The sequence below is a fragment of the Patiria miniata genome, unplaced genomic scaffold (assembly GCF_015706575.1).
Source record: "Patiria miniata isolate m_02_andy unplaced genomic scaffold, ASM1570657v1 HiC_scaffold_20, whole genome shotgun sequence".
Classification (NCBI taxonomy): Eukaryota; Metazoa; Echinodermata; class Asteroidea; order Valvatida; family Asterinidae; genus Patiria; species Patiria miniata.
Genome location: NW_024037059.1, coordinates 15,682,382 through 15,693,468, shown reverse-complemented (window position 1 = coordinate 15,693,468; position 11,087 = coordinate 15,682,382). Strand labels below are relative to the sequence as shown.

Below are 11,087 nucleotides of genomic sequence, written 5' to 3'. Positions count from 1 at the left end.
GTATGTGTGGGTGTAGCGTAATTTAATTTTTAAAAATTCAGCACATATGACTTGAGAGGCTTTGCTTGTTCTAATACAGTATGTGGCTGGTACACTATCTTATGATGTATAGTTTTGCCTGTCTGTCTTAGATAATTGACTTGAATTCTAATGTCTGTGTGTTTGTCTGTCCTTCTGTTTGGCTGTTTTGTGTTAGCTTTTTTTTCTTTTCTGAAGACCGGACAATTTGTAGGATTTGGTAAAGAGGTTGTGCATGAGACAACTTCTCCCTGTTTCACTAGATACCAGCTAGAAGATATCAGCATTCAATGTTTTCTTACTTTTGTAAATTTCAACATTTTTCTGATATCAGATTGTCTTATATTTCACAATTTGTTTGAAGCCTCTAATTTTTTTTGCAAATTCCTGTTTTGGGACTACTGATTTCAGGAATGTTTATATATTCACAAAAACAATAACTCATGATCAGATTACTGAAACAAATCTATAGCCTTATTTCCATGACCTCTTGAAAAGCAAACAGTCTTTATCATTATCCTCGACAAGGAGGAAAGAGAAGAATCCATGGATGATGAACGCAGTTAAACCCAGGAAGTCCTCATCGATTAATACTGGATAAATGGCACGGCAAACTTCCGCGCAGACTCCGCGTTGGCGACGGGGCCAAGAAAAAATTCCGGAAACCCTGGTCCCCCAATGGGCAGTGAACACTAAGCGCTTCCCTAATGCTCCACACAGCAACTCCCAGTTGTTGACAAATTATCCTCAGACCATTGATTTATCTAAGTCTCCAAGTAGCGCGAGCGAGCGTAGGACCCAGACCTGAGTTCAGTCTGTCATCCTACCAACTCAGTGACAAGGTTAATTTTTTTTTTCTTGAGGAGGAGGAAGATGTTGACCCAGTGAGAACACAAAGAGCATTGACCGTTGACGTCACGCACTTTCCATCAGGATCTGATAAGGCAACGCTTCTGGGCCCTCAAAAACTATTTCTCAGACTCAATTGTCCTAGATATATAAGAGAAAAATGTAAAGAAAAGGTGAAGGGGGGGGGGATTTGAATCAAGGAGGACAAATCTGCAGGAGTATCGAAGTGGTTGGGAAAATTAAATACTTCCATGCTGTCATCAGTTCTAGCTGTTTGACGTGCGCAGTATTACGACCTTTCAGAGCATTTGTGTAACCGTTATGTTTTTATTCGGAGAATTTTTTTTTAATAGGTGACCCGATGAAAAAGTGGCATTTCGTAAAAGGATTTGTGTAAACCAGATCACGACGATAAAAATTGGGTTATTACGGTTGTGTTCCTGTTTTTTTTTTTTTCACCGTGCAGGATAAATTGTATTACGAGCAGCTGAGAAGCTACGTGTTCCAGCACGACTTGCTGGTGGATAGTCTACTGTACAAGGTAATGAGGGAAAGGGCAGGGACTAAATTCCACGAGGCAGTAGAATGAAATTGAGCTGTACTAATTGATATGATTTACACAGTTTTTGAGAACCGTGGAATTCTAGATTTAACCCACGAGAGCAGTGAAGGACATTGTTGCACGTGGGTGTGAGGTAGAGCATGTGCGACCACGTGTTTAATCGAATATGCAATATCATGGCTGAAAGAAATGCATTTGAGTGTGAGCGTATGGAATAAATGGGGCCCGAATGTCCTTCAATTATAGCTTGGAGCATAGAGGTGCTTGGAGGAATAAAGCACAAAGCCTATACAGGGTGAAACCCCCCCCCCCCCCCCCCAAAAAAGTTGTGCAAGCACCAAGCAGACATCTTTAAATTTCTCAAAAAGTATCCAACATCAGCATTTCATGTTGATGGAGTATATTGTTTGTACTCTTGTGTATAATTACATTGAAAATTTGATGAAAATCCATTCATGCAAAACAGAGATACAACAGATTATAAATGGCAATGTGTTTTTCATCCGTTCCAAAGTGATTTACACAGTTAATGAAAAGTCCTATTGCAGAGCGCCGGTTGAGCGATTTACATTGCAATGTGTAATTCCCATTGGAATGCTTGAAAAACACATATCCTTTAACAATCTGTTACAGCTCTGGTTTGCATGAATGGGTTTCTGTGGCATTTTCACTGATTATACACAATAGTATAAGTAATATGCTCCATCAAGATGAAATACTCATGTTAGGTACGTTTTGAGAAATTCAACGATATCTGCTTGCACAACTTTTTTGGGGTCACCCTGTACTTTAAAGTTATACATCACAGGATATTTTGGCATTACTTGAAATGTTCTCCTAAATCTTTGTCATCTTAACCTCCATTGTTCCCATTGACTTTATTTTTGTAAAAACTTCCACACAGTTCTTAATATTCTGTTTTAAAAACCTCAGTGGTAAAAACAAACATGCCAATTGTTCCTGCTAGACTCCTGGGTTTTAAAGTGCCGCTTCAACTCCTTAGGGGAAATTTTAGGATTTTCAAAAGTAAAAGAACTGTAGGCCATAGTGTAATACTTCTCCATATTTTTTCTCATAATGAGAACAATTTTTTTAGACCAAGCAGAGTGCGGAGTGTAGTGGTTTGTGGTTCCAAAAACAATAATTCCACATAACTGATATGATCAAACCCTTTCAATTTACATCACAAAAAAATCCACTGTGTCACTGTGATAGTCCTGCGAGAACATTAAAGGATTTGAAGTGTACTGCATACCACATGGAATATTGAATTGACAGTTTGAGGGTTGATCTTTGCACCCAGGATGTTAAGTTGACAGCAACCAACGACGACCAGTATTTTGTCTTTGAGGACTTCCTGTATCAAGTCTTGCTGGTCTTCTCTCGAGACACGAAGGTCCTGAGTCACTTCTCCAATAGCTCAGCCACTCCAGCCAAGTCCTACATCAGAGGTAAGATGCTGAGAATTGTTGGGAAGACCCTCAAAAAGTCAATCACAATTCAGTCAATCACAAGCAACAGGGCATGAACAGTAATAAAGGAATATAGTGTGAATTGTCCCCTGACTTGTTAGGACTTCACTTCGAAATGGCACAATATAATGCAATTGCTAAGAAGACAATATTGCCGCAATATTGCCCCGCAGAATGTGGTCTCGAGTCCAACACAAGTCCTTTAATACCATGAACATCTGATCCCTTAAATTTTCATTAAAAGTCCATTTCTCTGTGAAAAGAATCTTTAAGAAATGTTTCACGGACATTTACATACCTGTAAGGGTATTTTCACATTTTTTTTAATGACCCTGGCCACTGAGGATTATCATTGGTTATACACAACGGTACACTGTGTCTATCTCCATGGGTAGACAAAGGACTTTCTTAAGGGTGTTTTCACAGACTCCTAATCTGGCTTAAAGCTATAGTCCATCATTTGCAGCCATCAGCCGACATCTGAAGCAAAAAAATCAGGTAAAAAAAAAAAAATAGCCGCGTCGCCGCACCACTTTTTGGGCAAGCTCCATACCAGAAACCGGAGATTTTTTTTTTTGGCCTAAAATGTGCCGTTTTGGTGTAAGCGCCAGTATACATATTGATATACATCTATATCCTGAAGAGCGCCCCCTAGTGTTGTCCGCCCCTTAAAATTTCCACGGCCGGGCAATTTTTGGATTTTGGTCATCCCCATCCCCCCCCCCCACTCGCCGTCACAGCTTTACGCCACTGACAAGGAACTATAAATAAGTCGCTCTAAAACATCCACAGTTTGGCTCTTAGAAGTTTTTGCCAACAGAACCCAAAAGCACTAAATAGCCAATTGTATTCTCTTTAGGGTAGTAGCCCCAGAGCAATCGATCGTGAGAAGAATGCGGGGGGAAAATCCCCACTTAATCCTGGGATTACAAGTCAGTGCAGTGGGAAATCATTCCGTGTCCATTGGCTTTCCAAATTAACGAAGCCCAAGTTGAAGCAACAAGCGTCTGGTCAATGACCATTTGAACCAGTTGACCTTAACCGACAAACCGATATCCCCCCACTTTTTGACTAGGGGGGATGGGCTATTGAATCATCCCCCCCCCCCCACTTGTTCATGCTTTTAAAATGTGCCGTTTTGGTGTAAGCGCGAGTATACTTGTTGATATACATCTATATCCTGAAGAGCGCCCCCTAGTGTTGTCCGCCCCTTAAAATTTCCACGGCCGGGCAATTTTTGGATTTTGGTTATCCCCATCCCCCCCCCCCCCACTCGCTGGCTCAGCTTTACGCCACTGACAAAGAACTATAAATTGGACATAGGTGTTGCTCTAAAACATACACAGTTTGGCTCTTAGTAGTTTTTGCCAACAGAACCCAAAAGCACTATATATCCAATTGTATTCTCTTTAGCGTAGTAGCCCTGGAGCAATCGATCGTGAGAAGAATGCGGGGGAAAATCCCCACTTGATCGTGGAATTACAAGTCAGTGCAGTGGGAAATATTCCGTGTCCATTGGCTTTCCAAATTAACGAAGCCCAAGTTGAAGCAATAAGCGTCTGGTCAATGACCATTTGAACCAGTTTACCGTAACCGACAAACTTGAATGGATTCTAAACTCAGAAAATTTAATTTCGGAAAGCTTTGTCTTTCATCATGTTAACAAAAATTGAAAGAGAAATAGTTTGCTGTTGAATGTGATGTCAGTTGTGAGATTAGAGAAGTCACGCAAAATTGCTTCAACATGCTTCAAGGGGAGTCAGGTTGGCGCAGCGGTTCTTTCATCGCCTTCCACCGTTGTGACCCGGGTTCGAATCCCGCCCTGGCCACATGTGGATTGGGTTTGCAGTCCCTACCTGATTCCGTGGGTTTTCCCCAGAATAATATTCTGGGGTTTTCCTCCCACCTCTTAAACTGTAATTTCTTCTCATTGTCTTCTCTCTGCAGGTTTCTTGCGAGCTATGTGGGCGCTTTTGAGGAATCCTTGGTTTCATTATCAGAGATAAATAATAATAATAATAATAATATTTACCCTGGATTGGACATTTGGGAGACATCCCCATAGATTTGTGCACAAAATTTTTCAAACTTAAATGTGCTCTAACCCAATATTCCCTTGTCCTTTTTCCATGAATTTCGGTATGTTTACTAATTAGACCACGAGCAACAAATATAATCTAATTGTGACGGTAAAATTTTGCCTCTAAAGGGCGGCTGTGACATTAGGGAGACATGAAAATGTCTCCCTAATGACCGATGTCTCCCATTGTGCGAAGAAAGTACAATAACGTGTCTCTAAAGGGCGGCTGTGACATTAGGGAGACATGAAAATGTCTCCCTAATGACCGATGTCTCCCATTGTGCGAAGAAATTACAATAACGTGTCTCCTTAATGGTACCATTACGCGTATAATTGTCATCAACCCAGCCTCAACAGTTTATTAGAGGCTTCTAAACATCCAAACTCAATTTATTTACGAGCATCTTTTAGTAAAGTACATGTTTGTACGGTTCCTCTATCAAACTACTGTATAGGATCATTTGAACTCAGCTTACAAAACAATGTCAGATCCCATCAATTGTAATTCATTATTCACCCGCAACTTGCAGCTGTACACGGGCAAAAGCAATGAATTCCTACATATTATGTGTAAGAAATTGTTCAATCAGTGGAACTCCTATCAAAGTAATTCACAATAAGCATTCCAATTGATGCTATCTTGTCAATCATTTGTTTTGTTCCTTTCTGATTTCAGGAATGCTAGGCGTGGAAGAGTACGCAGTCATCTACCCACCCAATGGCATCATTCCTTTCCATGGATTCTCAATGTATGGTAAGTCAGAAATGGATTAGCTGGACTGACGATGTTGAATGATTAACAATAGGATTTGGCCAAGAGTCTAAGTCTGAATCCATTTGTAAAATGCGTCAAACTGAAAATTTGTTGAATACAAGTTACATTTCAAAGCACTAATTTATATTCTTAATCAAAAGTACCTAGAGAACACAGCCATGCAGAAGGCTTCATTTGTTTTGTACCACGCTGCATTTCAGTATACTTGGGGACTCAAAAAAGGACTCAACTACACAACTGAAAATTCCTCTTATTGGCAAGTAAAAGAATCGTTTCCAGACAATTTCTTCCTCAAATCGATCCCCAAAACCACCCTATGAAGAGGTACAAAAGAAAGGTTTATATTACAATTCGTAATACTATCTTCCAAAAAAAGGACACGATTTAAAAAAAAAAAAAAAGTGGAAATGCCATAATCTCAGCGTCTCGGCAATACCGTGGAGGATTCTGGAAATAAGCCAGAGGCATAGTGGGAGACAGCTGGGCTTGCTGGCTAGGTGTGGTATTAACGAGTTAAATCTAGTTAGCTAGATAATAGCCGGACCGTCCTGCCGGCCGCGCCTATTATGTTCACGTCAGCGATACAAGCCTCTGAGGATTTTGTAACAGCCATCTTGGCACCTGCCCGCTGCATTGATTTTTCCCTTTTTTTCTCAAATCGCCCGGATACTTCCGTTCTTAACTCCCTCCCTCCCACCGAATTTAGCTGATATTTTTTATTTGCAGTTTATTGCCAATTTGCCGTGCTCATATTTACAGCCCAGGGGCAAGTATCACAGCTTTGGTGTACGTGCTTGTATCCTTTTTGCCGAATTGGCAGACTGAGACCTTTTTTGATCAAACGTATGCACCAGCTTTGTTCCCTAACATGTAAACACAGAAGCTTCATTTTCACGTGAGCAGATAACGTTGTGCAATCTCTTTCTATGGATGATCATGGACATTAGAGGGGGCTATACAAATTCATTTATGACATGTTGGGGGTGCAGCCAAGGAAATAAATTCCCAAAGAGACCGGTGATTAATTCCCCATACTTCCAAATTCTTTTGAAAATACTCAAAACTCTCACAGGTGTTCAGGCTGCACAGAAAAATGATGATAACATGTCGTCTTCATTTTCCGTTCAATTTTTGGCGGGTTGACTAATGACTTTTTGAGATATTCTCATCCAGAGAAGACCACCCCTAAAACGAATTTTATTTCCCAAACTGGAATCCCTCCACAACATGGCTAAATAGCGCCACTTTCGGACCCGATTGCATCCGAAATGCTCAGAATTGGAAGCCCTAAATCCAGACCAGAGGTGCAATGCTATATGTCTTCAATCCCCCAATTCCATGGCTCTCAAAACTCTCTACTATAGAGTAATTTGAATGTCTAACTTTTATTCATGAGCTTGGCGGATGGATTTTTGCCTCTTTACTGGGGTGTACCCTTTAATATACCAAGATGACAATTTTTTAATCTTGGCTTCATTTTGGTCTCCCGTAGTTGTTGTACGATTGAGCTGAATGAAAAAGCTTTTCTTTTTTCTTCTTTTCTTTACACAAGTTGCCCCCTTGTGCTTTGTGTACGGTGACCCCTACAAGTTGTACTACATATTCCGGGAGATGTACATGCGACACTTGTTCAGACTTCACACAATATCGTCACACCCAGAGGTAAGGAGAAAAACAAATGGAATTAGGAAGCAGAGAGTAGAGTTTAGGCCTTTTCTGAAAGCATGGCTCTGTCTCCAGCTTTGGCTGAAGTAGCTTCTTGATTTTGTGCCCAGAAGTTATACAGTGCTTAGAATCACATTCGCAAAGCAAAAAGCCTGATACTAAATCTTAACTAAGTAGTATTTGATGACTCCTAATGTGTCCTGTTTGTTTGTTTTTCTGTTTAATGACAGGGTATCGTGTCTCTGTGCATCCTCTTTGAGAGTCTACTCCAGGCCAACCAACCACAGCTCTTCTACCATCTCAGGGAGATTGGTGCCCAGCCGTAAGTCTCACCAGAATTCATTGCTGATGCATACCTTTTAGGCATCATGGGTCAGGAATCCAGAAAAGATGCATCCTCACACAAACAATTGTGAAAAGTTTGGTGTACATTCTTCCAGCTAGTTTAGAAAAAACACATAAGAATGAATCAGGTTCTTTACAATAAGCTGAGAAAAGGGAAATCCCAGTTTAAAACTGTTACACGTTTCTGTATCATATTCAGATCCTCCAGCCAACTCCTGCAAGCTTGTTCGTTGAGTGGTGAGACATCTGAGTAGGAGGTCGTGAGTTTTGAGTCCCACCTGAGTTAATCTTGGTTGCTTTTTTTCACAAGTTCTCAAAAAGCATTGAGCCAACTGTACTTATAACATTTTTCCAGGCTGAGGGACCCTCTATAAAAATGTCTTCACCGTTTATTGCACCTTGGATTCTTTTTTCCCTTCCTCCTAGGTTGAGGATAGCCTTCAAGTGGTTGATGCGTGCCTTCTCAGGCTACCTAGCCAGTGACCAGCTGCTACTCCTCTGGGATCGCATCTTAGCCTATGGCTCTCAACAGATTCTTGCTGGTATGAAGAATTTTGGATTTTTTTTTTCTCTCATGAAAATCCATAGCTTAGTAGCATATCTTAGTAGCGTATATCAGAAGAGTATTGCTATGTGCAGGGAGCCAGAGGTAGGTTTCATGCAGACTGGGACCTGGACTGCTCAAAACGATGCAAAAGAAGACCAGGCCAACTGTACTCACTCTTTAACCAGCAAATTTCTCCAAAACTGTTACTGGGTAAAAGAAAAGTTCCTCAGTATTTCACCAACCAAGTTTGAAGACTCAATTCAATTTTTAAAGGAGACTTTTCTTCAATATTTGGCAGTGGCTTGCACAAGAGAGGGAAGTCAAATGATTTCAAAATGAGGCTAAAGACTAGACTTGTACATGTCCATCCATGGTCCAACTGTTTGACAAGACTGACTTCTTCATTCATTGTCACTAGTCTGGTGCCTGACTAAGGAGAAATGTGTAGAAATAGTGACCTAGTACCCGACATCCTAAATATTTCTTTTGGCACAGTCAGCTGACAGTTGATAGATGCAGTACTAAAGAGTTGTTGGACTGGTTGTTTAATGTGCCAGTCTGTTTTCTTGTATTGCATGTTTTCAGTACCTTAAGTTTTGGGACTCTCATACACAGTATTGAGAGTCCCAAATTTTCGGACTAGGTTTCATGATGACTTTTGACAATAGTTGGATGAGGGATTCCCACTTTGCTGTTGGGCATAATTTGCGTCACTCAGCTGCTGATTAACTCATTTTCCTTGATTAAAATTGCTCTCTGCTGTTCAGAAGAGCGGCTTCTACCGAAAGAAACTGTTAAAGACCACTAGCTTGCGAATTTGCTATATTGTATTATTTTTTTTATACTACAGTGGCAGCAGCAGCTATCTTTGCATTCCGACGCGTCAATCTGCTGGAGACGTCATCCTTCGCCTCAGCAGATGCTGTCATGGCAGACATCTCAACACTTCAGATTATCCCAATCACACAGATCTTCATGTTCCCAACGTGATGTTCCTTTCCCCATCTTCTTATTGGCCAAATTTCTCCAGAAATCAGAAGGTGAGGGTTATGTTGCAAACTTTACAAAAGTGACAAAGTTGCCAAAGCTAAGGCCTTCTTGTCAATTTTTTGTCAAGGAAATTCTAGTCAAATTCTTTGTCTGGTTTGTAGCAGATAACCGCCAGCCAAATGTTTCGGGAATAATTCCAGCAATAAACCAGAATTGAATAGCAGGGAAAGGATACATTCAGCAATTGTTGAGTTTCTTAACTTCAGCGCTGCATTTAAACAAAAATGGTCTTTTTTGCCAAACTCTTTGCATGCACACACTTCAAAATATTTGGTTAAATTTCCGACTATTCATAAGATCAAATTTTTTGTCGGGGTGATGTAAATCAAATCAGTTTTTTGCCCTTCCTCGACGTTATAAACACTGTATTTTCAGTGTGTTACCTCCCGAGCGAAAGTTGGAAAAACATCTAGTTTTCAAATTTAAAATGGTGAACCTCAAAAGAAAATGTAAGCGTCTCAAAGGCCAGTCCAAACTACTCATTAAAACTGAGGAAACAAGTAAACTTTTCGTGCAAAATGATTTAATACTCTTTGGTTTTTTGGAATATTTTGATATTTTGATACAACTTTAAGTTAACACATATTGCAAATTCTTATTTACACATTTTTTTTTTACATAACAGCCTCATAATAAGTGTCTGCATTAAAAAATCTATTGCAAGCTGCATAATACTGTATGTAAATGCTTTTGTAATTTCTTTCCGTTTAAATAAATATTTAATTTACACATATTATGGATTCTGATTCACTCAGTGCTGTTCACAACTTAATTAGTGTACTCAAAAATTCATTTGTACATATGTATGTAAATAGTTCATAAATAAAACCTCACTTTACATAAATCATCAGATTATTTGGCATATTGTGCTTGATTCAATGAAATTAACCTAGATTGCTTTAAAAAGTCTGAATACATATTTATAAAGTTATTTTTATCAGGCTTTTGCTACTTAGCAGCAAAGTGAATGGTTTATTTTCAGAATGAAGGCACTTTCTCCATAAGCACCTTCAGATTTTGTTGTCTGTTGTTGATTAAGGTGTATGTATGCATCAAGTGCTGAACTAAGTTTGCAACATACTCAAAAAAGGCAGAAAACAGGTCATCATGGAAAGGTAGCTTAATGGACTAAACAATCTTTAAAATTATCTGTGAATTTTAATGGTAAGACAGCAATTACAGGAGGATTTCAGCAAACTGTGTTGGTGTGGATCAAATGGTATGTCACACTGTAAGCAGCTTTGTGAAACTGCACCCGACTAACTCCACGGAGGTCATCTTGGTGCTGAGGCTATTCGGTGTAGTGTCTTCTCCACCTCCACTACCTTGAATCGTTCCCACTGCGAGGTCACGTCAAGGTCATCCAAGCACTCATCCTGGGTTGGGTACGGCTCATACTGAAATTCAAGGAGGAAACATTGTTTTCACCCTTCTTGAGTTAACCTCAAATAAAAGAGTTGGTTATGTAACTGCTGGGGAATTCTGTTTCCCTCGCCCCTTCAGCCATTGCATGAAAAGTTTGTAAATATTTGTACAGCAATTGGTAATTATGTTAATAATGATTTCTGTTTCTTGTCAGTAGTAAGACAAGAACATGACACAGTTCACTGTGGCCTTTGAATGGGTATTTTGCCTGTGTATGGCCATTTACATCAATCTCGAAGTTTCACAAGAAATATATCACCGTTCTTGATATTTCACAAGAATGGTACGTCTTAATGTTA

At 39.8% G+C, this 11,087-nt stretch overlaps 2 protein-coding genes across 7 annotated transcripts in view; one reads left to right on the top strand and one right to left on the bottom strand.

Annotated features, from left to right (window-relative positions):
* Positions 1 to 1,291: 1,291 nt before the first annotated feature.
* Positions 1,292 to 10,215, top strand: LOC119727870 (TBC1 domain family member 19-like; the record flags this gene model as incomplete). The annotated part of the gene is made up of 7 exons (XM_038199945.1): positions 1,292 to 1,408; positions 2,733 to 2,880; positions 5,658 to 5,735; positions 7,309 to 7,418; positions 7,652 to 7,743; positions 8,193 to 8,308; positions 9,164 to 10,215. Coding segments are annotated over 7 exons (801 nt in total), but the record flags the coding sequence as incomplete, so codon positions are not given.
* The window catches only part of LOC119727547, a 15,210-nt gene continuing 13,992 nt past the window's right edge, over positions 9,870 to 11,087 (bottom strand). For all 6 annotated transcript variants that reach the window (XM_038199463.1, XM_038199461.1, XM_038199462.1 and 3 more), the window contains one exon: positions 9,870 to 10,760. In XM_038199463.1, coding sequence (XP_038055391.1) covers positions 10,638 to 10,760 — 123 coding nt within the window. In that variant the 3' untranslated portion in view covers positions 9,870 to 10,637. The remainder of the gene's footprint in view (positions 10,761 to 11,087) is intronic.